Source organism: Rhinopithecus roxellana, chromosome 15 (genome assembly GCF_007565055.1).
Source record: "Rhinopithecus roxellana isolate Shanxi Qingling chromosome 15, ASM756505v1, whole genome shotgun sequence".
Classification (NCBI taxonomy): domain Eukaryota; kingdom Metazoa; phylum Chordata; class Mammalia; order Primates; family Cercopithecidae; genus Rhinopithecus; species Rhinopithecus roxellana.
In genome coordinates, this window is record NC_044563.1 from 77,695,000 (window position 1) to 77,720,474 (window position 25,475).

General features: G+C 48.7%; 1 protein-coding gene across 1 annotated transcript in view; it reads right to left on the reverse strand.

Annotated features, from left to right (window-relative positions):
- The window catches only part of DSCAML1 (DS cell adhesion molecule like 1), a 378,285-nt gene that overhangs the window by 17,141 nt on the left and 335,669 nt on the right, over positions 1 to 25,475 (reverse strand). Inside the window, exons 17-20 of the mRNA XM_030918019.1 lie at positions 21,172 to 21,412; positions 17,622 to 17,768; positions 14,935 to 15,090; positions 6,208 to 6,347 (exon numbers count right to left, since the gene is read on the reverse strand). Coding sequence (XP_030773879.1) covers positions 6,208 to 6,347; positions 14,935 to 15,090; positions 17,622 to 17,768; positions 21,172 to 21,412 — 684 coding nt within the window. The remainder of the gene's footprint in view (positions 1 to 6,207; positions 6,348 to 14,934; positions 15,091 to 17,621; positions 17,769 to 21,171; positions 21,413 to 25,475) is intronic.

The following is a 25,475-nucleotide window of genomic DNA, read 5'->3' on the forward strand; positions in this document are numbered from 1 at the left end:
AGTGCCAGGAAAGCCCTGAGGAAAGAGTCTTCAGGAAGAAACCAAATGACTGCCTCGGCCTGATGAAGGTTGGAGACAGGCTCCTGCAGCCTGCCCTGGCTCCCAGTCACCTCCTAGCCCTGCTGTCTAATTACCACTCCTGCATTTTGCAGGCAGCATGCCCGCCCGTCCAGGGAGGAGGGGGCGGGAGAGGGAACTATGAAAGCTTTACTGGGCAGCACTTTATTAACTTTATTAATGATTATTAATTGGTATTATATATATATATAAAGTGGTATAGATCACCATATATATATTTGTAGGTTATACAAATTTATAAATTTTTTTAAACAAAATGATAGTTTTGACAAGTTGCCAACAAAACAATATCGGATCCCAGTGGTTTTACCAGTTGCTTTGATGAAAAGATTATGTTGCCTTGGAAACCAGAGGCTCAGATATTGAAATGAATTTGAGAAGGAGCTTTTGATAAGCGCTAGTTTGCAGACCTCCTGTCAGCCTCTTCCCTGGCACGGGCGGGATGGTGCTGACTTTCATTTTATTTTATTTTTTGGTCAGCCGCGGGGAAAGGAGAGGAGGACAGCCCCACGGCCCCTTTGAAATCAGAACGGAAGTCCAGGGAGGGGGAGCAGCCCCAGAACAGATGGGGCCCGAGGCCAGAGGGAGCTAATAATTAGTTATCTCTGCAGTCATGGGATCTTGCACACACACGCTCACAGGCGCACACACATGTAGACGCATGCACACACGTGCTGAGGAACAGACCTCCAGGCATGTATGGGCACAGAGGGACATTCTTAATGCCCCATAGGGGGGCTGAGAGGCCCAATAACTTATAACAGGGGGAGGCATCCTTTTTGGCCCCAGGCCATCTGCAGGGAAATGTTAGGGGAAAAGCACAGGCATCTCTGCAACACACACATGGAGCTCCCTGGCATACTCCTCCTGCCTCCCTCGTGGGGGTCTGGCCTTGAATCCAGGAGGTTTGGGGGGAGGGGCAGGTGCAGAGCCACCCTTGAGCCCTGGTGACTGGGAAGCCCTTTCAGGCCACAGCACTCTGGGACTGGTGTACGTATCTGTAGTTGATATGTGCTTGAAGTGTGAGGTGGCGTAGTGGCTTCAACACCTGCCTGCCCTTCCCCTGGGCATATGGCCCATAAGGTTGTCTATGGTTTCTGGACATTCAGTTTTCTCTTTCGTAAACTAGGGAAGCAATACAGCTCTGCCCAACCTGTGTGTGACTGAGGCACAAGGAGGGAGGGGTATACACGTCCTTTGTAAACTAAGACATGTTCTTCTCTGGGCTCATTTTTGGTGACAGTACAGGAACGTATGTGTTTCTATGTACATGTGCATGTGTGGTGAACAGCTGAGTGTATATGCTTGTGTGCATCAGTGTATAACTGAGTATATACTTGTGCCTACACAGACAGGGTAAGAAATTTTGGTTTCTCTTTGTAGGTATTAGCATCCAACCCAGATTCTGGGTGCTTTCCTTTTAACCTGGATACTACATGAGTCTCCTAAAATCATGTTCAAAAGCACATAGCCATATCCCCAAATAAAGTTCCAGTGGATCAAAGATTTCTGAAAAAAGGCAAGCTATGAAAGAAGAAACTATAGGTAAATATTTATCCATTTTTCTAATCATAAAAATCAAGGCAAAATCATAAATGGAAATGATTGATAAATTCAGCTTCTGTAAAAAGAAAAACTATGGTACATCAAAAACAGAACTAAAGGCCAGGCGTACTGGCTCACACCTGTAATCCCAGCACTGTGGGAGGCCGAGGCAGGCAGATCACCTGAGATCAGGAGTTTGAGACCAGCCTGACTAACTTGGTGAAATCCCCTCTCTACTATAGTAAATACAAAATTAGCCAGGGGTGGTGATGCATGCCTATAATCCCAGCTACTTGGGAGGCTGAGGCAGGAGAATTGCTTGAACCTGGGAGGTGGAAGCTGCAGTGAGCTGAGATCATGCCATTGCACTCCAGCCTGGGCAATAAGAGCGAAGCTCTGTCTCAAAAACAAACAAAAAAACAAACAAAACCAAAAACCAGAATCAAGAGGCAAGCAATGAATTGGCAGAAACTTGCAACTTATATGACAGAAAATGGCTATTATCCTTAATATGTAAAGAACACTTATAAATCAATAAGAAAAACATGAGAAACCCAAATAGAAATCTGGACAAAGGATGTAAATTGACAATTACCCAAAGAAGAAAAATATAGCCAATAAACATATAAAACCTAACTAGTAACCAAAGAAAGGTACTTTAAAATAAGGCACATTTATAAAAAATCCATCTAACAAAAACAAAGCAGAACAAAACAGAAAACAAATGTGGGATCAGCATAGGTGCAAAGGACAATGCTGCTGGCCACTCCCCCTGCTGGTGGAAACATACATGGGTGCAAATGCTCTGAAGGGCAATTTGTAAATCTGTATGCAGAACTTTAAGAATATTTACACTCTTCGTGACCCAGGAATTCCTATGGAAATGTACCCTAAGAAAATATGAAAATATGTGCTTAAAGACTTCTGTGAAGGATGCTCATTGAAGCATAATTTATAATGGTGAAAATTTGAAGGACACATTAAATATAGAATAATGGGAGACTGGTTAAATAGATTCTGTAAACAGCCATTCAAGATCATGTTTTAGGTCAGGTGTGGTGGCTCATGCCTGTAATCCCAGCACTTTGGGAGGCCGAGGCGGGTGGATCACTGAGGTCAGGAGTTCAAGACCAGCCTGGCCAACATGGTGAAACCCTGCCTCTACAAAAATACAAATATTAGCCAGGCGTGATGGTGTGTGCCTGTAATCTCAGCTGCCTGAGAGGCTGAGGCAGGAGAATCACTTGAACCCAGGAGGTGGAGGTTACAGCGAGCTGAGATGGTGCCACTGCACTCCAGCCTGGGCGACAGAGCAGGGCTCCGTCACACACACACGAAGCAATGTTTTAGAAGAGTATCTGATGGTGTAGGAAAGCATCAACAGGTATTCCATGAAAAAAGCAGATTTCATTACATTATGTATGATATTATTTTAATTTGGTTTAATGAAGCACCTCAAAACCTGTACTATATGTACAGATCAAAGACTGGAAGACTATATACCAAAACATCAGCAGTGTTTATCTGTAGGAAGTAAGAGTAGAAGTAATTTTTACTTTCCTCTTTATTCTTTTATATGTTTTACAGATTTTCTATAATAAAATTGCATTATTTTTATAATCAGTGAAAAATGTATTATATTATTAGTAAAATGTCTACCAGGATTCAATGCAGCTGTGGCTGTCCCCAGGGGTAACTCCCCTAGAGTCAAGGCCATACACAGTCTTTTCTGAGGATGCCACAGGTACTGGTTCATCTGCTCCTGCAAGCATGTGTGAGCACACACAGTCTCAGGTATCTGCCTATAACTCCAGGCTCATGCCACGGTTTTGCACTGTCATTGATACACGTGTGTGCCCTCATCCCTAGCACCCTCTCCCAGAGCTGTCTTTCATAAATGAGTTTGTGACTTTGTTTGGAATTTGGAATATATTTGTGCAAAGTGATCATGTCACACACAGTGGTTAGGTCCCCAGGTCCCCAGGTCCCTCACTAAGTTCAGTTTTTCCCTAGCCTTTGCCCCCAGTTCCCCTACAGGGCTGAACTGAAGCTCTCATCACATCAGCAGGACTTGTGTGATACTGTCTGATGGGAAATTGCAAGACATGAAGAAGATGGAGGGAGGGTCCCAATGTCTCCAGCAGCAGGAGGAGGGGAGGGAACCAGGAGCTCTGTTCTGGAGCCCAGGAGAGGAACCCTGAAGCCTGAGTTAGCGAGGAGGCGTGGCTCCTGGACACAAAGCCCTTGGAAAGACTTCATTATCAGAGGAGGAAATGACTGCAAAAGTCCAAGCTAGAGAATGACTACCCTCTCCCACCAATTAAGGAAAGGAAGCTTGCCCAGTATCTGAGGCTATAGAATTGCCAGGCTGCTACTGATTCATTGTTCATAGAACATGTATTCCATGACCAGGATGTTCCAGGTATAGTGCTCAGCCTCTGGGGCCCAAAGATGAAAAGATGCTGCCCCTGTCCTCATGGGGGCCTCAGAGACCAGGGTGGAAGACAGATATATGAACAGTGACTGCCTTCAAATGTGTTCAGTGTCTGACGGGGGTGAGAAGCATGCCACAGGAGGAACCCATGGCATGGTTGCCCACAGGAGGAACCACAGGGGCAAAGGTGTGGAGGTGTGAAGAGGCACAGTGTTGTCCAGAATTGTGAACAGCTCAGTGTCCTGAGAACCTTGTGTGTGTGTGTGTGTGTGGCAGAGTCGAGGGGAGACGGGAAAACAGAGCAGAACACAGGGCTGAAAGCATTGCCCAAAAAACACCAAGTGTCTGCACCAATGTGGGGTCCCTGGAACTCTTATCCCCTGTGAGTGGGGGTGTGACTGGCATGAGCACCCAACAATGGCAGGCTGTTCTCAGGGAACACCTGCAGACCCTGTGACCTAGCGCTGCCTCTCCTAGGTGCACACCTGACAGAGACCCAGGCCCATGAGCAGCCAGAGACACATTCAGGAATGTTCACAGCAGCGCCATTTGAAGAGTTCCAAACTGAAAACTGCCCCAAAGCCTTCCAACAATGGATACTAATGGCTAGCACAATGGATTAATAATTGTAAGGTATGCACACAAAAACTAGACAGAAGAATGAATGAGCTATAACCACACACAACATTGCAAATGAAATTCAGGAATTCAAAATAATGTTGGATAAAAACCTGGACAAATGGTATGACTCCATTTATACAAAGTACAAAAAGAAGCAGCACTAATCTATGCTATTGAGGTCAGGATGATGGTTACCCGGGAGGAGGGCCAAGTGGGGGCTGGAGGAGGGCATGGGGATTCAGGGTGTTGTAATGTCCTGTTCCGTGCTCTGGGCGCTGCTGCTTGGGTGGGTTGTGAAAATTCGCGGAGGTGTACAGTGATGACGTGTATGCACTTTGCTGCATGTGAGATAGTGGCCGTGAGGATGGAGAGGAGGGGCCACAGTCAGTGGGCTTCCCCTCTGGTAACAGAACTCTGGCCTCACTGGCGGGGAGCTGGGCCACCTACCACTCACAGGGTAATTCAGAAAGACCACAGGAAAGCAGAGAGTATAGGAGGAGATGATGACACAATTACTGAGCAATTTCAGGGCAGCTTTCCTGGCGGCCAGAAGCTCATCTGCAGATCTCAGGCTGATACCCAGTTGTTGATGGAGGGAGGAGCAGGCTTCTGCTCCTTGCTTCCAGCCCTGGGCACATCTTCCTGAGAGTACTCCTGCCCCTCTAGTGTGCTCCCCTCTGCCACCCACCTCCACTAGACTGGAAGCCCCTTGAAGGCAGGTATCTGCTCCTGCTCCCGTACCTAGAACAGGCATGCTCTATAGTAGTCATTCAGCAGGACTTTGTGGTTGACTGGCTGGAGATGATGAAAGAGGCAGAGGGAAAAATGCATATGATGGGATATAGGTGCATATCCCACTGCATCCATCCCCATCCTCCCTTCCCTCTCTGTGGGGACCCTCCCAGCATCAGTGGAAGGGCGGGGCTAGCCCCCTGCCCTATGTCTGGCCTGGGGGCTGCCCCCTCTGCTCCGAGGGTTAGGGCAGATACTGCAGACTCTCAATTCTCTCCTCTCGCCTGAGCCCAGGCCCTGGCCCAGAGATGCCTGTGCCTTCTCTCAGCCTTCCCCCATCTTTCCTTCTCCCTCAGCTTGCTCCATGCAGAGGCACTCATGCAGGGCAGAGCTCCAACAGCTCCTCCACGCCCAGTCCAACCGTGTTGAAAGACGGTTCATTCCCAGAGGCCACAGACCAGTCTGGGGACCTGCTGGGAGCTTCCTCTGTGAGCCAGAGCAGGAGAGCTGAGGCTGACCTCCCTTCCACCCTGCCTGGTTGGGCATGACCCACCTGACTCAAAGGAGCCTCCAGTGCTTGTGACCATCTTGTGGCCTCTGGAACAGAGGACTGACCCAAGCTGGACACTGAGTAAGGCTTCGGCCACTCTGGGTGACCAGTCCCCATTCTTATCTATGAATCCAGGCAGAAGCTCAGACACAGGCAGCTTCAGAGTTTGGTCTGGAAGCCAGCTGATCTACAGGGTCCCTTTTCTTTCCTTCCATCCCCTTCAGCATCTGGCCCTGAACTCACTTACCGGCTGCCCAGACCCGGGGCTGGAACAGAAGATGGTGTACTTGCGGATCACCCCGTTGGGCTTGGTAGGGGGGAGCCAAGACACAACCACACTGCTAGCTGATGAAGGGACAGCTTTGATGCCAGCAGGGGGACCTGGAACTGAGCAGGGAGAAGGCCTGGTCAGTTGAGAGAAAGCAGGAGCACAGCCTTTGGGGAAAATGACAGGGTTGGGAGAGGGAGGCAGATCAATCTGGGAGAGCTTCTTGAAGCTGCCATCCTTGAGCTGTGGTTTAGAGGGGGAGAGTCTGTCCAGCATGATAAACAGGTAGGAGAAGAAAATGATCATTTTGGAATTGTAACAAAGTCTCTGAAATGGAGGCCCTTGGAGTGCCAGCTTCAGAACTGTTTGGCCAGAACCAAGGACTTACGATAGGCAAAAGAGAAACAGAACCTATGAGGAATTCATCTTGATCCCTCTGACCTTAACCCCTGACCCTCACCCCCTTACTAACTGTAAGTGTGTTTTTAGGGGGAAAACACCCAGCAACTGTCACTTTCCTTTTTGGCCTGTGAGTTTCTTGAAGCTGGAACCACAGCCTGTTTTCTGGCATGAGCCCAGGGCCTTGTCCTTGGAGTGCTGGCTGGGTCGTCCTTTCTGGAAGAAAGTCTACCTTAGAAGTGACTAGGAAATCCATCTGAAGTGGACTCCAACTCTTACGGACTCTGATCTCCCCTTGCCCTCCTCTCTGGGCCTGTCTCACCTAGCTGGGACCCCAGGACTCTGCCTGGGAGACTGGAAGCTTCCTGTTCTCAGCTCACACTCCCTATCCTCTTCTCTCCATTGTATGGTTGTGTACTTGTTTTCCTTCTAGAAGCTTTTATGATCTTTTGAGGACAGTGATAGCATCCTATTCAATTTATTTTACCTATCTGAGCCTCAGTGTCCCCATTTATACAATGGATATAAGAACTGTATTGAAAGGTTGTAGTGAGAATTAGTGCTAATTAAAGTACTGGGCAGGCGTGGTGGCTCATGCCTGAAATCCCAGCACTTTGGGAGGCCGAGGCGGGCGGATCCCCTGAGGTCAGGAGTTCGAGACCAGCCTGGTGAAACCTTGTCTCTACAAAAAATACAAAACTTAGCTGGGCATGGTGGTGTGTGCTTGTAATCCCAGCTACTAGGGAGGCTGAGGCAGGAGAATCACTTGAACCCAGGAGGTAGAGGTTGCAGTGAGCTGAGTTCACGCCACTGCACTCCAGCCTGGGCAACAGAGCAAGACTCTGTCTCAAAAATAAAATAAAATAAAATAAAATAAAGCAGCTAGCACAGTGCCTATTGCATAAGACACTCAATAAATTGTAACAATTATTATTTTTGCATTCTGTCTCTCACCTCTCAGCTGATGGCACCTACCTCAATGTTTTCTTTCCAGTCAATCACTTGGGGCTAAATAAAATAACTAGATACAGCATCATCATCCTTCTGGGGGCCTGATTCTAGAACCTGGGAATTGTCCTTGACTCCACCTGTCCTCCCTGCTACACAGCCCTGTGTGTCACTTCTGCTGGATGTCTCTGCAGCTGTGGGGTAAAGGAGTCCATGGATGGCCACTGGGGTAAGTACACTAATTGGAGTGTTCAAATCTCCATGCTTGCACACGTTTTTTCATATCAATTATTGAAAGAGGTGTATCAAAATCTTCCACTGTGGTTGTGAATTTGTCTCTTTCTCCTTGTAATTCATCAGTTTTTGCGTTTATATATTTTGAGGTTATATTATTCAGTACATTCAAATTTAGAATTGCTTTATTTGCCTAGTAAATTGAGTCTTTTATCAGAACAAAGTATTCCTCTTTATCTCTACTAATTCTTTTTGCCTTATAGTATGTCTGACACTAATATTCCAGCTTTCTATTAGACAGTTTGCATGATATATCTTATTTTTTCCATTCATGTTGAACCTTTCTATACCCTTATGCTTTTTTTGTTTTAATTTTTTTTTTTATTATACTTTAAGTTCTAGGGTACATGTGCATAACATGTAGGTTTGTTACATATGTATACTTGTGCCATGTTGGTGTGCTGCACCCATCAACTCGTCAGCACCCATCAATTCATCATTTATATCAGGTATAACTCCCAATGCAATCCCTCCCCACGCCCCCCATGATAGGCCCCGGTGTGTGATGTTCCCCTTCCCGAGTCCAAGTGATGTCATTGTTCAGTTCCCACCTATGAGTGAGAACATGCGGTGTTTGGTTTTCTGTGCCACATTTTCTTAATCCAGTCTGTCACAGATGGACATTTGGGTTGATTCCAAGTCTTTGCTATTGTGAATAGTGCCGCAATAAACATACAAGTGCATGTGTCTTTATAGCAGCATGATTTATAATCCTTTGGGTATATACCCAGTAGTGGGATGGCTGGTATACCCTTATGTTTTATACATCTCCTGTAAACAGCACATATTTGGGCATTGGTTTTCACCTACCATCCTGACTGACAGTCTTTATCTTTTAGTTGGAGGATTTAGTTAATTTATCTTTAATGCAATTACTGTTATATTTGGGTTTAAATATACTATCTTACTAAATACTTTCTATTTGTCTCATCTATCCTATCTTCATTTTTTCTTTTTCTTTTCTTTTGTGGCTTCTTTTAATTAAGTCAAATGAAAAATATTCTATTTTCCTCCGTCTATTAGCTTGACTATTACACAGTCTTTCACTACTTTTAGTGGTTCTACAATAGATTACAACATGAATTTTTAGTTTACCAAAGTCTAATATCAATGGGCACTTTTCTTCTTAGACAATGCAATGACCTTAGAGCTTCCATTTACCCTGTCCCAACCTTGCCATTGTTGTGTATTTTATTTCACTTCATTTTTATTTTTTTGATACAGACTCTCACTCTGTTGCCCAGGCTGAAGTGTAGTGATGTGGTCTCGGCTCATTCACTACAACCTCTGCCTTCCAGGTTCCAGCGATTCTCCTGCCTCAGCCTCCTAAGTAACTGGGACTATGAGTGCCCACCACGACGCCAGGTTACTTTTTGTATTTTTAGTAGAGACAGGGTTTCACCATGTTGGCCAGGCTGGTCTCGAACTCTTGACCTCAAGTGATCCACCCACCTCGGCCTCCCAAAATGCTGGGATTTCAGGCATGAGCCACCATGTCCAACCCCATTGTTGTTTATTTTAATTCTATATTATACATCATCATCATCATTGCTGTTTTATGCTGCCAATATCAATTTAGATTTACCCATACATTCACCATTTAATTGCTCTGCCTTTACTTGCTGCATCACTGAGCTTCCTTCTACGATCATTTTCCTTCTAGTTAAAGAATATCGGCCGGGCGCGGTGGCTCAAGCCTATAATCCCAGCACTGTGGGAGGCCGAGGTGGGTGGATCATGAGGTCAGGAGATCGAGACCATCCTGACTAACACGGTGAAACCCCGTCTCTACTAAAAAAAAAATACAAAAAACTAGCTGGGCGAGGTGGCGGGCGCCTGTAGTCCCAGCTACTGGGGAGGCTGAGGCAGGAGAATGGCGTAAACCCGGGAGGCAGAGCTTGCAGTGAGCTGAGATCCGGCCACTGCACTCCAGCCTGGGCGACAGAGCCGGACTCCGTCTCAAAAAAAAAAAAAAAAAAGAACATCCTCTGATATTTCTCTAGGGCAGGTATAGGTATGTTGGTGGTACATTCTCTCAGTTTTTATTTGTCTGAAAATGTCTTTATTTCATCTTCATGAAGAATAGTTTTGTTAGGTATAATATCATAGGTTGGTAACTGTTTCCCTTATATATTTTATATATATACAAACAAATCATTGTCTTTTTTTCTGGTTTCCATTGTCTCTGACAAGTTAGCCAAAATCTTATTGCTCATTCTTTGGAGTGATCAGTTTTTTCTCCTTTGGTTGCTTTTAAGATTTGTTTTCTTTATCAGCTTTCATATGATATGCTTAGGTGTGGATTTATTTTATTTATTTATTTACTTTTTGAGATGGAGTCTCCCTCTGTCACCCAGGCTGGAGTGTAGTGGCACAATCTCGGCTCACTGCAACCTCTGCCTCCCGGGTTCAAGCAATTCTCTGGCTCAGCCTCCCGACTAGCTAGGATTACAGGCACCTGCCACCACACCCAGCTAATTTTTTGTATTTTTAGTAGAGACAGGGTTTCACCATCTTGGCCAGGCTGGTCTTGAACTCCTGACTTCGTGATTCACCCACCTCAGCCTCCCCAAGTGCGGATTTCTTTAATGTGTGACAATAGAGTTTGTAAAGCTTCTTGAATTTGTGGCTTGATATCTTTCATCAGTTTTGAAACATTTTCAGACATTTTATCTTCCACTTCATTCTCTGTCTCTTCTTCTTTGGGATTTCTTCTTCTTACTGCATCCTCTGTGTCCTTGATACTTGGAATGTGGTCTGTGGATAATTACCAGCATCACCTGGGAGCATATTAGAAATTCCAAATCTGAGGTTCCACCTGAGACCTGCCAAATCAGGATCTGAATTTTAACATGATCCCCAAGTGATCTGTATACACACTGAAGTTCAATGTTTCTTACCTGCTGTTTTAATTTTCCATCTATTTGTCTTTCTGTGCTACATCTGGATATTTTCTTCTGCCTATATTCCAATTCACAAGTTATATCTTCAACTATGTTTAATGTGTTATTAAACTCATCAACTGAGTTAATTTCAAGTATTAGGGTCTTTTCCCCTAGATTTTCCATTTGATAGTTTCCAATTCTCTGAAGTTTTCAATCTTGTCAAACATAATTATCTTAAAGTTCATGTTTGATAAGACCCAAGTTTGAAACCTTTGCGGGTCTGTTGCTCTTATCTTTTTTTCCCTGCTGGCTTTTGTTCATGTTTTTTTTTTTTTTTTGTTCATGTTTTTGTTCCTGTCCATTATTTTTTACTGTGTGCCAGACACAGCATTTGCAAAATAGTTTGTAGAAATAATTTGTGGCATCTGCTGATGTTATCTTCCTAAAGAGAGGATTCGTGTTTGCTCCTGATAGGCCACCTGCAATCTGGGCACTAGCATTCTGGGGTAACTTCAATTCAACTTCCAGTATTGGGATGATTTGAAGGTGAACTGTCTGCTTTTGGTCCACTTTTATCCTTAGAGTGCCACCCTTCATGGTCTCAACTCTAAGTGAGGGGGATTCACCAGACAGACCCCCACATCCTGGCAGGCCTTGACTTCCAGTTCATGTCTTTCTAGTGCTGTTCAGCTCCTTGGCCACTGCCTCCAGATTCAGCACATGTCCCTTAGGGAAGGAGCTGCTCCAAATGTCAGGCTCACCTCTGGGGCCTCTGTTTTCCCCTGGATCCCGGCCTAATGATTCTTCACTCTCCTGCTAGCTTTCTGATGCCTTCAACAGGTATTCTGAAAAGTAGTTTGTCCATATTTCCTAGCTGTCTTCAGCAAGAAGAAGAGTGAGTTTAAGTTACCCAATCCACCCTTGCTGGAGGTAGAACTCCTCTGATATGTTTCTCTAAACTTGTCACTGCCGTTCATCCTCAGTGCTGCTGCCCTAGTACATAATTTCCTCGTCTCTACCTCGACAGGTTCTAACCGGTCTCTCTGACACTAGTCCTTATTACTCACCCTTTGCCTGCCATCAACAAGAATTACCTTCCTAAAACGTGGGTCTAGTCATGCCTCAGTTAAAGGTCTTTAAAGTGGTCTAAAATCCAAGTCAACTTTGCACTTGGAGGTCATATTGCTAGGTTTGGTATTCACAGAGGGAGGCTGAGGAGTCAGCACTGGAGCTCATTAACTGGGTCCAGCCAAGCCAGCCTGAAATCATGCTCGGACTAAGAGATCTGGACTCAGTAAATAAACCTGAATTTATGTTTGCATTTTGTTCTTTTAAATTTCTTTTGCTTTTTTCTAAATTTGCTGATATTGTTTTTCCTTTAGAAAAATTAAAAATCCTGAGGGTGGGGTCATGGTGTCTTCAGATGAGGATATTTGCACAAGCTCCCACACCAGGGCTGGCATTGGACCACAGACCTGTCTGCTTTCCATGCCGACTGAGCAATAACTGTAATAACTTCCACCTATGAACGGGAGAGCCTGGTGGAGGTGGGGTGTCTGTGGAGGACAGGCAGAGTTGACTGCTACCCTCTGCTCTTCCTTCCTGGTCCTTGCAAATAGAACCTCACTTTTGCTTAGGTACCTATGTTCCTCCACACTTCAGAGACAGCTGTCTCTGCTACCTACACTAGAGGGTGTGTTGTGCTTGGGGTAAATTGGCCATGATAATTCAATTTGCTGTTTGGTGACTGGCTTAGCAAGAGGCATGTGGTCCCACTCTGGCCAATGGGAAATGAGGATAAGTCTGTTGAGGGGGTTTCTGGGAAAGTTACTTTGACTCCCAAGAGAGGCATGCCCACAGGAAGAGACTCCCTCTTCTTAGTCTGAACTCTGTCTTGTCTGGTGTGATCCCTAGGGCTGCAGCCATCTTGAAATCCTAGCAGGGGCAGCTGATATTCAGAGGATGGCAGAACAGAAGGCTGGGAACCACTGACTTAACCAACCCTGGAGCTGTCCTACTCAGGACTTCTTGCTATGTGTGATAATAAATGTGCTTATGGCTGAAATCTGTTTTCGCTGGCTTTCACAACAAACAGCTTCCTAACAGACACAAGTAGTTTGATGGAAAGGATAAAGTATGTGGAGACAAGAAAGCCTGGATTTGTTCCCGGTTAGTTGAGTAGCATTTGGAAAGTAGCTTTCACTCTGGAGGCCTCAGTTTTCTCCCCTATAACATGGAAATAATGCCTCCCTCCTGGGGCTCTTGGGCAGGTTAAGTCATATTATGACTGCTGTTCTGGATGAGACCTCATCCGACACTGGGTTCTTTGTGGCCTGGGCTTCCTCTTGGAGGCTCTGATGCTGCTTCCTTTCTTTTCTTTCTTTCTTTTTTTTTTTTTTGAGATGGAATCTTGCTCTGTCACCCAGGCTGGAGTGCAGTGCTATGATGTCGGCTCACTGCAACTTCCGCCTCCCAGGTTCAAGTGATTCTCGTGTCTCAGCCTCCCGAGTAGCTGGGATTACAGGTGCCCACCACCACACTCGGCTAATTTTTGTATTTTTAGTAAAGACAGAGTTTCCCCATGTTGTCCAGGCTGGTCTCGAACTCCTGACCTCAGGTGATCCACCCCCCCCTCGGCTTCCCAAAGTGCTGGGATTACAGGTGTGAGCCACTGCATCTGGCCTGAAGCAATCATTTCCTTGCCAGCACCTTGGTAGCCATAAAGCAACTGCTGTTTGCTAGTACTTGACATTTTAGATGTAGTACTAGTACTTGATGAGGTACCACTCTCCCCATTTTATCATGAGGAAACTGGGGTTCAGGAAGGCTAAGTGACTTCCCCATGAATGCCAGGCTGGGGGCATGTACTTCTGCTGTATTTACCAGCGCCTTTTCCGTGCTGCAGTGCTGCCTTCCGAAGGTGAGGGGCAGTGCTTCTTTGGGCCTGGGCTCCTGCTGTGTATAACCATGTGTGGCTCTGGGCAGAGGGCTGAAGGCTCCTTGCAGGGAAGGGTGATGCTCCTAGACCTCTGCATTCCTCATAGGGCCTTGCCTTGATCAGTTAAACAGGTAGAGGTGCTTATGGCGTAGGCCTTGCATCAGACTAGGGGGCAAGAAGAAGCCTGGGGGCCCCAGGGGCTCATTTCTGGAAGCCAAAAGGTGTCTGAATGTGGCCCTGAGGCCTCAGATGGGACCAGGCTCTAGATGCCAGCTCAGCTCAGTCTCCACACTGGAGCAGGTGGCTTTGCCCAGAGCTGTCCCAGGAGGCCTTGATGGGAGGATTAATGATAGGAAAAGTAGGGCAGGCAAGTTGGTAAATATTGAATTGCTCACAGCTTAAGGGGAGATGGGGCCTGCTGTAGGGGGAGAGGGAGGGAGAGCCGGGAGATTAAGCTGAGCTGGGAGCTGGTCCAGTCACCAGGCACTGGGCAACAATGGCAGCTTCTCCACCACCACTCCCAGCCTGAGTCACTCCTTTCAACACATTAAACCCTTCCAGTGCCTTCAGCCAAATTGTTTGGGTAGGACCTAGGCTCTGGGTCTCCATATCCCTTGCAAAATCTAAGGGTGAGTGGGGAGGAAGCCATCATGCCAAGGATGTCTTCTGCTTCTGTGCCTGCTGTGTGCCAGTCGCTTGTCACACCTCTTCTAGTAACAGGGCACCCGGCCCAGCCCAGAGCACTCACCTATGAAACAACTAAGTGATAGAGCTGGGACTGGGAGGGGAAGAAAGTGGCAGGGCTGGAGGCAGGAGCCCAGAGCCCACCTCTGTGGGGTGACCATGAAGTCCATAACCTGGGATGTGCTGAGCGACGCTCCTGCTCCCCTCCAGCCCCAACATCTGTATCCAGAGGAAAGCAGGCTGAACCTGTCAGGGGAGCAGATGCCACAGACAGAATGCCCTTGGGGTGGGGGAGAGGGTTTCTCTGGCCTCTGATTCAATGCTTCAGAGAGCAGGTGTGTGTGGGGAGGCGGGGGGAGGTGCAGGGAGGTTCACGTTGCTTATCTGCTCGTGCATGAATCCTAGAGCATTTCTCCAGAGTCCTCAAGGCCACCCTCCAATGGCTCAAAGGGCAGGAGAAAGGACAGTACCCTGCTCTCACCCTGCCTCCTGGGGTGGGGTTAGGGGTGAGCAGTGGGCAGCAGGACCAGCCTGTCCCGAGGAGAGGCCTGGACTCACCGTCCTCCTTGGTCTGGATGTAGAGCACGCTGCTGCGCACGCCGTCCCCAGCCTGGGTGTAGGCCAGCACCTGGACGCTGTAGTTGGTGAACTTCTCCATGCCCCGCAGCTCCACCCGCTCCCGCGTGGTGGTGATATTCTGCATCTCGCCCCACTCTGCCAGAGACCAGCAAACTCTGAGGGCCCAGCTCCATCAGGCTGTGGCCCCTGCTTCTACCCCTGCTGCCTGGGCTCTGCTCACACCTACTGCACAGGCTCAGCTCTCAACTCCATGGGGGTGAGGACTAGAGGGTTTTTCACCTTGAGGTACCCAGAAGCAGATGTGGGCCACTGCCCCTAGGCCACGTCTCTCTAAGGGCCCAGTGAGGGCGAGCGGCAGATGCTGGCCTGGACCCGGCCTCAGTTGACTTTGCACCAATTTCACCTTGACATGCTCTTTAAAACACCTCTCTCTCTCCATCTCTCCAAGCAACACTTCTCCCTCCCACTACCCAACTCCCTTCCCATGGGAGAGCCTGGAGTGGCTTGGACCTGGATAGAGGAGGTCCCGTCCAGGAGGCACAGCTCAGCAGCCACTCCTCCTGCTGCCCAGCCCGCCTTGGGCCGCCAGACCGCCCTGGGTAGTTATCGACCTGAGGATGACGTGTGACAGGCTAAGGCTGCCTCTCTTGCCTCTGACTACTCCTGGGCCAGCACCGTGGACTCCCAGTTGGGTTAAGGGGCTGAGTGACCCATCTGCCTTCTCCCCACCGTTGGAGACACCCAGCCATTCCCTGCACAGAAAGCCTGGGTGAGGCTGGTGGAGCCCATAGCCTCAGCCACAAAGAGCTGGGACACTCCTGAGGCTTAGGGAGGACCCAGCGTCCCGGCCCTGCAAGGACCTTCTCATAGACTCTAAGGAGGAGCTTAGGGAGACGGTCCCACGAGGGCCAGAGTTGTAAGAGGAGGAAAAGGGACAGACTCTGGAGCCTCCCACTAGGACTGCTGAGCTTTCAGAAAGACAGGTCCAGTAACAGGCCGAGGACCAGCCTTGTAGACATGAGTTCCTGGAGACCCCCCTCCCAGCACCTCGTGGATGGTCCAGGGCAGGCAAAAGGCCAAGGAAGAGGGCCTGGCCAGGGAAAGCAGTGCTGCCAGGATCCAGAGGATGAGAAGGCTGTGCCCAGCGTGAGAAGACTCCAGGTCAGTGCAGGAGGACCCCCAGAGGCCGGAGCAGCAGGGCCTTCCTCTCCTGGAGTCAAAAACCAGGCTGGCCTGTCCAGGACTGGAGCCAGAGAAAGGGCAGGAAGAGGGCAGAGTGGTCAAGTGTCCAGCTGGTCTTTGGGGATTACCGAGGCCAATACATTCCTTAAGGGCTACGCTGGAGAAGCCCACAGGCTTGGAAAAGAGGAAGCGAGTTCTGGAAAACAGGGAACCACCCTTTACCTGGTTCCACATGAATATGAATGTAATGAGGTCACATTGTGAGCAGCGTGGCCTGGCACTGCACAGCAAAAGAATTGGGGAGACCTTCAGGGAACTCAACCTGAGCTGGAGCCCTCTGCTTTTTGTGGGAGAGAGTGGAAGTGGTGGTGGGGAAAGATGCTTCCTACGACAGAGTGTCTGGGCAGAGCAGAATCTGGATGGGAGAGGGGACCGTAGTAGCACTGGACAAATGACTGTGAGCTGGATTCCAAGGTCCTCCAGGAAAGAAGAGAGGGCCCAGGGGGCTGGGAGGCAGAAGCCAGAATGGGGGCAAACTCATTTTAGTCCTTTGTGGTCTATTGAGATGACTAAGGCCTTCAGTGGAATGTTTCCATAATTTGGGACGCTGGTCCTCTGACCTGTGTGAGCTACAAGCCTCCAGGTCGCATGAAGGTCTGTGTACACCAGTGGCGGGAGCTTGGTGTGTCTGTAGGATGCTACTCAAACCTGTTTGCACATTCCAGGGCGAGGAAGACATTCAGAAGTTTGGGCCATCTTACTGGTTTCTCTCCATTTGCCATTCCTACCCCCCAGCTCCACTGTGTGCACCTCTCTGCCCTTCTCTGGGTCCTGGGCAGCTTGTTTGCACAGAAAACACGCCTTGCTGCATGCTTGGCTCCAGCTGGGTTTGGCCAAGGGAGGCTCTCCCTGGGTTCTGGTAGCCCTGCTTCCTCCCTTTCCCCCTTGGCCTTAGGTGCTGACGGCTTCCTGCTGATGCTCACCCCAGGTGCCCACCTCCCTCCTCAGTCCCTTCATTAAACTCTTTGATCGCCCCATTTGAATGTACCGACTATTCCCCGCTGGTATCTGACTCACACAGCCATAAAGGCCTAATATCAACACGTGAAACTACAAAAGCTGATCTGCCCCTTTCATGCCCCCAATACTTCCCCAAACACACACTGTTGTCTGGGAGTACCTGGGCGTCTCCTTCCCACCCCGCACCAGAGATGCCACCCTGTGTACCACCACCCCCCTTGCCCCTGCCTCTGACCTCAGTTGAACACGGAGGTGTGCAAGTGAATCCCGAGCCCCTTCCTCACTATCCCCTGGCCCCTATAGCCATTATCGTCCCCTTGTGGCCTCCCTGTGTGGAGAAGAGGGGGCTGCACTTCCCCTTGTCATGCCGTGGGAGGGTGCTTAGCTCTAACTACACCTGGGAGCAGACCCCACTGACCCTGTGCCTCTCCCCTGAGGCCCAGCCATCATCCCAGCAGACTCACCCCCATCCACGTAGAGGGACCAGAAGATGACCCGATAGCCTTTGAGGACACCATTGAGGGTGCTGCGCGGGGGCTCCGACCAGGAGATGACGGCCACGTCAGAAGTGATGGACAGGGCCCGGACGTTCTCAGGGGGCTGGCTGGGCACTGCAGGGGGTGGGGGGAGAACCAAGGGTCCAGTCAGTCGTAGGTGTGAGTGATAGTACAGCAATTATGTCCCAGGCTGGATTCCATGGTCCAACCAGAGGAGCATCCAGTTAGACAAGTGGAGGGACCTCCTGACTCGAGGGCCCTGAGAGTGAGAGTTGGGGCAGGGAGGCCAGGAAGTGAACCGAGTTTCCTTTCCTGGAGATTGGGGCAGACAGAAATCTTTACAGACTTGGTTCCTTGTTCTCCGGGTAGCACATTCCTGGTTGTGGTTAAATCCTGGGGAAGAAGGTGATGAACTCTGGGCATGAGCCCCTAGGAATTCCCCAGCGGGCCACTACAGCCCAGGGAAATCCTGCTGTGATGAACGTGACAGACCTGGAAGGCCACCAAGCCAGCCCTGGAGGTGTCTGCAATGCATCATCTCATCTGATGGCTGCCCGCCCCTCTGTGTCATCTGACCAGGGGTCTGGGCCAAGGCCTGGTTCTAGGGGCTCCTGTGTCCTTGTTCCAAGCTGAAGGGAAGGCAAAGAAGGGAAAAGGACTTCAGCTAACCCTGGTGCAGGAGAGGAGCTTCCACCGGGACCTCGGGACCTCTGGGACCATTAAACCTTCGCTCATGCCCTTGTACTCGAACACACTAAAAGGCCTGGATGATGGGAAAACACTCTCTGAGACCAGCTTAGGTGTTTCTCCTGCTGGTCACGCTGTCCCTCTGAGAGCCACCTTTGAGTCTAAGCTGAGGCTCACCCTGGGGCGCTGTGCAGCCTGCCCCTCCTGAGACGACAGGCCTCCGAAACCCTATCCCCCGAGATCCACATCAGCTCAGGGGAACTCTGGTGGCACTTCCTGCTGGCATCCGAGGGCTAGGGACAAAGCGCAAGACAGAGTCTGCTTTGCTCCGAGTGGGAGAAAGGAGGCACAGACTGGCTGGAAGGTAATTAGATCCCATTGCCCCACAAGAGGCAACTCTAATTTTTATGAGCATTTAAATGATAATACATCATCCTAACGATCCTCTTTGAGAATGATTATTGTTTCATATTACTTAGGTGTAAAAATATAAGCACCATGTAATTAGGGACCCAGTGTAATAAACTAATACAGATCGTCCGTTCGAACAAAATGAAGGTAATATAATTATGGAAAAGACACTGTTGCTAAAGCAGGGGCCCTTGACTACCCCAGGAGGAGTGCTAATATTGCCAGGAAACGATCAGGATCTGACAGGCTAACGAGGGCCTTAATTAAGTATGAAAAACTGCTGAGCAAATGCTGCTGGAAACTTTCTTCTCCCCTCTCCCCCTTTGTTTTGAAAATGACTCCATAGCCCATGCTGATCTCTCCCTGTTGGAAATTCCAGGGGCCTCCACGAGGCAAGGGAGGTGGTGTTTGGACAGAGGCCAGAGGTGGGCCTGGCGGTGCATGGGAGCTTAGCGTTAGGTGGGGCAGGCTGGCCCCGGCTTGGGACAGCTGTTCCCTGGACACACCTTCCTAAAGTCTCCTGCATCTGCCTCGCTTGTTCCTGCATCCAACCTTGCTCCCAAGCAAAAGGGAGGCACAAGGTGAAGCAGGAAGGGTATAGGATTCAGAGATTTTGATCCAGACTCTGTTATTTTCCAGATAGATGGTTCTGGATGAGTTAATCTCCTTGAGCCTTGGCCTGCCTGCACAGATAATGGTGCGACTCTTGGTGCTATGATTCCCAAAGGTGCTCCCTGGACAAGCAGCATTACCTGCGAACTTATTCGACATAATGCGTCCTTTTTTTCTTTCTTTCTTTTTTTTTTTTTTTAAGAAATGGGGTCTTACTATATTACCCAGGCTGGACCCTCAGCTTAGAAATAAACATTCTTGGCCCCCACCTCAGACCTGTTGAAGCAGAAGGGCTGGGGAGTGGAGCCCAGCAACCTGCATTTCCCAGACCTCCAGGAGGTTCTGCTTTGTGCTCAGGGCTGAGAACCACGTCTTAGGCCACTGCTCAAATGAACACTCCTGGCACTAAGAGGAGACAAGTTGATCTTCCTCAACCCAGCCAGGCCCAAGGCCAGCATCTCAGGGTGGGAGGGATGGAGAGGGATAGCGAGGGCCATGGGCTGAGGGCTTGGTTGCGGTGCGGCTCTCCTCCCTCCCCCTGAACTTCTCTGCCATGTGCTTCTTTCCTTCTTTCAGTTCTCCCTTCTTCTCAGGTGCTCAGTGCTCTACGGCTATTGAAGTCGGCCCCATCTGAAAGCCCAGCTTCTGCCCCAGAATCATGAAATGAGAATCTCTGGGGTTGAAGCCTGGCATCAGTACTTTGAAAGTTCCCCAGATAATGCCAACTGGTGGCCACGTTGGGAACCATTGGTACGAGCGTATCTACTCTCAGGTGTTTCTGACCTCATGTGTCCCCCATCCCCTGGGTGCTGCGTTTTCACAGAGGGCGAGGTAGCGAGAGGACATTGCTTCCTCTAAAGGAGTGACTCTCTAGTGGTGAAATGCTTGGTCTCCTGCTGGGAATGGGGAAGTGGCATTCTGCCCTCTGGACTATTGGTTTTGCTCTGTTGGGGCAGGGTGGGCAGGCTCTGACTCAGCGGGGCTTTAGTCTCAGACCCTAGTTTTGGGTTGGGGCATCAAGAAGGAAGATTGGAAGAATGTTCTGCTTCTTCTTTATTCTGCTCTTTAGGGGACAGAGGTCAGCCTGGCCCCTTCTCTGGGAGCATCAAGGGCCATGTCCTTTTTCTCAACCTGGTGCAGGCTCAGGTACCAGCTGGCATCTTCTCTGTGCTTGGAGAGTGGGCATGTTCCTGCTGCCTCCTAACCCTCTCCACCTGGAGAGACAGGGCCCTTTGATGTACTAATCAGAGTGTGGGGTTCTCTCCAGCCATCGAAGAATGAAGACTTAAAAAGCTGGGCTCTAAATCCTCTGCTGCATACACGTTAGGATTTCTTAACTCCTCAGCTTCATCTCGGGTAGATGGTGGACAGGTTCCAGGCTAGAACACAAAGGCAATTTGGCTCCTGCCCTTTTTCCAGGAAGTTGTAAAAGAGGAGAAATAGGACCCAGGTGTAGAGGGAAGAGAGAGGGGTTAGGGTGCCAGGAAGAAGGAGGCAGGCCGAGGGGAAGTGTGAATGGGGAGACAGGTGGACAGGCAAATTCTCAGACAGGCCAACAGGTCGACAGAGACCGAATGAGTAGAGCATCAGTCAAAAGGAAGGAGAGGCCCAATATGCTGAATGGGCCATGCATCCCTCAAGGAGCCAGTGGACAAGAGGAAATGGCTGGGATGCAGGGAGCCTGTGTGGAACACAGGACCAAGATGGGGCCCAGGGGCAAATGGAGGGACCCACAAGCCCTCTCTGGCAGCCCTGGCTCTGCCCATGGCGGGGATCTGTGCCCACTCCCCTCTGCTTGGGCCCTCACCGTCCTCCAGAGTGGTGGCATTGATCTCGCTGGATGAGGGCCCCGTGCCAGCCCGATTGAAGGCCTGGACCACCACCCCATACTGGGCAAACTTCTTGAGGTTGTCCAGGGTGTAGACCTCGCTGTCCCCCGTGGCCTTCATCTCCACGATGCTGTACTGCCCGTTGCTGCCGGGGCTATTCTCTCTGTAGCCGATCTGGTAGCCCCGGATGACACCGTTCTGCAGCTCCTTCTTGGGTGCCTGTGAGCATGGGAAAGGGGTGGGGACAAAGAAATGGGACACTCTAAGATGATGCTCTTAAAACCAAAGTCAGATCATGTCACTCCTCTGCCCCAGCCCTTCAAAGCTCCTGTCTCACTCAGAATGAAAGCCAAAGTTCTTACAATGGCTACACCACTCTGTGTGACCTGTGACCTCCCACTACCTCTCAGATCCCATCCTGTGCCCCTCGCTTCCTGCGCCCCAGCACTCTGGCCTCTTTGGCCACATCCCTATCTCAGGGGAAACACTCCTCCCCTCTGCCGCGTCCTTGCTGAAATGCCTCTTCTGAATGAGGCCTTCCTTAGCTCCTTATGTAAGACAGCTCCCTGCCTCTCTCTGGCACTCCTTATTTTTCTTCCTGGTTTATTTTCCTCCACAGCACATAGTATCATCTGACAGTCTATAAATTCCACTTATGCATTAGTGAAATTTGCCTGTCTGCCTGCATTAGAACGGAAGCACCGTGAGGACGAGGAGTGTTGCCTGCTTTGTTACTATTGCACTCTCTCTGTCTAGAATGGTGCCTAGCATACTATGGGCCCTCAGTACATATTGAACGAATGAACGAATGAATGAATGAATAGGAATATCATTTGGCATGAGTTCAGGGGCCTGGGGAAAATAGAACAGCAGACAAAAAGTAATCAGATGGAGACGGAGGTGAGCAATTAGTTTGAATAAAAAGAAAGAGTCCCGAGATACCACTTCACATTCATTAGGATGGCTCTTATAACAATAATGGAAAATAAGTGGTAGTGAGGGTGGAGAAAGGGGAACCCTGTACATTCCTGGTGGGAATGGAAAGAGGCGCAGCTACCATGGAAAAGAGTTTGGCAGTTCCTCAAAAAGTTAAACATAGAATTACCATACCACCCAGCAATTCCTTTCCTAGGGTTTATGCCCCAAATAATTGAAAACAGGGTTTCAGAGAGATACTTGTACACTCATGTTCAATGCAGCATTATTCAGAATAGCCAGAGGTGGAAGCAACCGAAGCGTTCACCAGGAGATGAGTGGAGACGTAGAATACGATATTGCAATACAATGGGGTAGTATGCAGCCATGAAAGGGAGAGAGCACTACTGTCTGTCACAACACGGATGAACCTGAAGACACTGCACTAAGAGAAATAGGCCAGACCCAAAAGGACAAAAACTACTGTCCGATTCCACTTAGGAGGTACTTCTGTCAAAATCAGAGAGAAGAAAATAGAGAGGCTGGGAGCGGTGGCTCATGCCTGTAATCCCAGCACTTTGGGAGGCTGAGGTGGGTGGATCAATTGAGGTCAGGAGTTGGAGACCAGCCTGGCCAACATGGTGAAACCCCATCTCTACTAAAAATACAAACAATTAGCTGGGTTTGGTAGCACATACCTGTAGTTCCAGCTACTCAGGAGGCTGAGGCAGGAGAATCGCTTGAACCCGGGAGGCGGAGGTTGCCGTGAGCCAAGATCGACAGAGCGAGACTCTGTCTCAACAAAAGGGGGGTGGAATAGAGCTTTCATGGGGAGCTCATGTTTCATGGGTACAGAATTTCAGTTTGAGAGGATGAAAAAGTTCTGGAAGTGCTAGTGGTGATGGTTGTATAACACTGTGAACGTGCACTGAACTGCACACTTAAACCTGGTTCAAATGATAAATTTTAAGTTATATGTATTTCATTAAAACTAAAGAAGAAAAGATCCCTGACTTTCACCTAGGCGCAGCCCCTCTGGGAACGCTAAGACTGCATTGCCCCAGACACCACGGTCAGGGACTGGGGAATGGTGAAGGCTGAGGCCCGAATGAACCCTGGATGGAGGCACAGAGATGGCAAGGACTTGGAGGTTAGAAGGGGGCTGGTGGGAATGAAGACTGAGCCCAGTCAGCCAGGAGAATGGAGAAACTCCACTGGCATCAGTCTGGGGCTGGAAAACACCCTCACCTCAGGCTCGAACCCTGATACACACCCAACCAGGTGCGTGCGCACACACGCACACCTCAATATATCCATTCACACCCAGAACCAGGAACACGTATCCAGACCCATCAAAGCAAACATCTTAATCTACACCCCCACTCCCGACCAGATACATTTAGATCCACGAATAGAAATCGGCTCCTTTAATGACCGGGCCTGCCCATCTATAAATTGAAACAGAACACCCACCCCAAGTGCATTTAAAAACAGCTTGAATCAGGGTTTTAAAGACAATGAAGGTAATTTAAAAGCCCACCTTTTATTGTACTAAAAAATAGTGAGATCAAAAACAATTAAGTTAGTAAAACAGCCCTACTGTTTTTTTTTCTAGTCAATGAATGTTTTAAATGAACTGCATTTTAAAGCTCACTGTTAACTCAATAAAATGAAGCTTTAAATTTAACGTAATTGTTTTGAACTCACTAAATAGGTGTGTGTCTGTGTGTGTGTGTTTAATTGACTTGATTCTTTGTTGCTGCTTCAATGTTTCTGCACTTGGACAGTCCTGCTTGCTGGTCTGCAAGTGGACACATTTTTACATTTCTTGTATCTACACATGTATGTCTATGCACACACACACACACACACACACACACACACACAGACATCCTTTATAGATATAAATGTATCTTCAAGAGCCTGAGACCTTCCTCTTCAGGTCGACACCCATTCTCACATTTCATGTAGGTATATCTATACTGACACACATTGAACATCATTATACTATGCCACAGATTGCCTACATGCCCAGAGCTATGTATACCATGATATATACCTGCATACGTGGCCACATCAACATATACTGACAGGCCTCAGACAGGCATACAGGCGCACCCCAATCCATCCATCCAGATAGATTCATATATTTATACAAATCTTCACAGATCCTTCCTTCCCTCCTTCCTCTCTCTTTTTTTCCCTCCTTCTCCATCTCTCTTTCTCTGTCCCCTGCCTCTCCAAACAGCCACAGTCAGGATTTAAATCAATCTTAACAATATTTCTCTGACGCATTAAGAAATCAATAGGGCTGATTGCAAATTTATGTCATAAAGCAGGGGCGATCCATCTCGTGGAAAGGGCCTTAAAATGAAGTGACTTATCTTCAAGTGAATCTTTATTTTTCATTAATCTGTTTCTCAATGTTAAAAAAAAAATCCCCTGAGAAGTCAGTCCAAAATTTATTGACCATCTGGTTCATTCTGAAGTTCTAACTTTCTAATCAATTTTATTTTTCATTATGAGACTTTGGAGAAATAAATCTGATTCTAAATTTTTATCGACCTGTGGGTCAGAGCTTTGTAGCCCAACGTTTCAGTATTTTACATATTTATTCATCCCTGCCCCCACCTCCTGGCTGCCTTGGAGAATTTCTAGGATACAGGTCCATAGCCAGGACACAGCCAAGAGTTTGGGATTGGATGCCGGGCCTCACCCCAATTTCTGAGGAGAGCCCTGGAACCCAGATCTGAATCTGGAGAGGAACCCTGGCTCCAGGTATCCACTAGGTGGGCTGCCTCCAGGAAGGACCAACCGCCCAGCCCTACCTCGCTTTCCTCTTGGTCATGCCTCTGGGAGGGAAGGAACCAGGCTGCTGCTATGTGTGTGAGTGTGAGTGTGTGTGCATATGGTCTTAGGAAAAATATCACCAGGTCCTTCTGAATCCCTCTCATTCTCAAGTCTACCTTTCTAAAGAGCCCAGAAGAAGGACTCAAGCACCTGGGCTTTTCCTATAAGGAGAAGAGTCAGAAAGTCACCATGGATAACTGGTCCCTGATGAAGACAGGCAGCCCCCAAGCCCCACTGTTAAGATGGGAAAGCTCCAGGAAGAACACAGACAGCCCTGAGAATGCTCTCTGATCCAGAGCCCTGTGCAGTGGCTGTGGAGGGAAGGCTGACTGGGGCTGCAGACACTGTGCTGCAGTCCGAGCTCTGTCTCTGCTAGGCAGACCATCTCACCTCTTGTCTCCATGGCCTCCTCTGGTGGAAGGGGATAAAAGTGCCTTCTCTCGCTGCTCCCCAGGAATGAGGAGAGGGTCAGATAAGTTGGTAAAGAGAAAGCACTTGGAGACTGGAGGATGCAGTG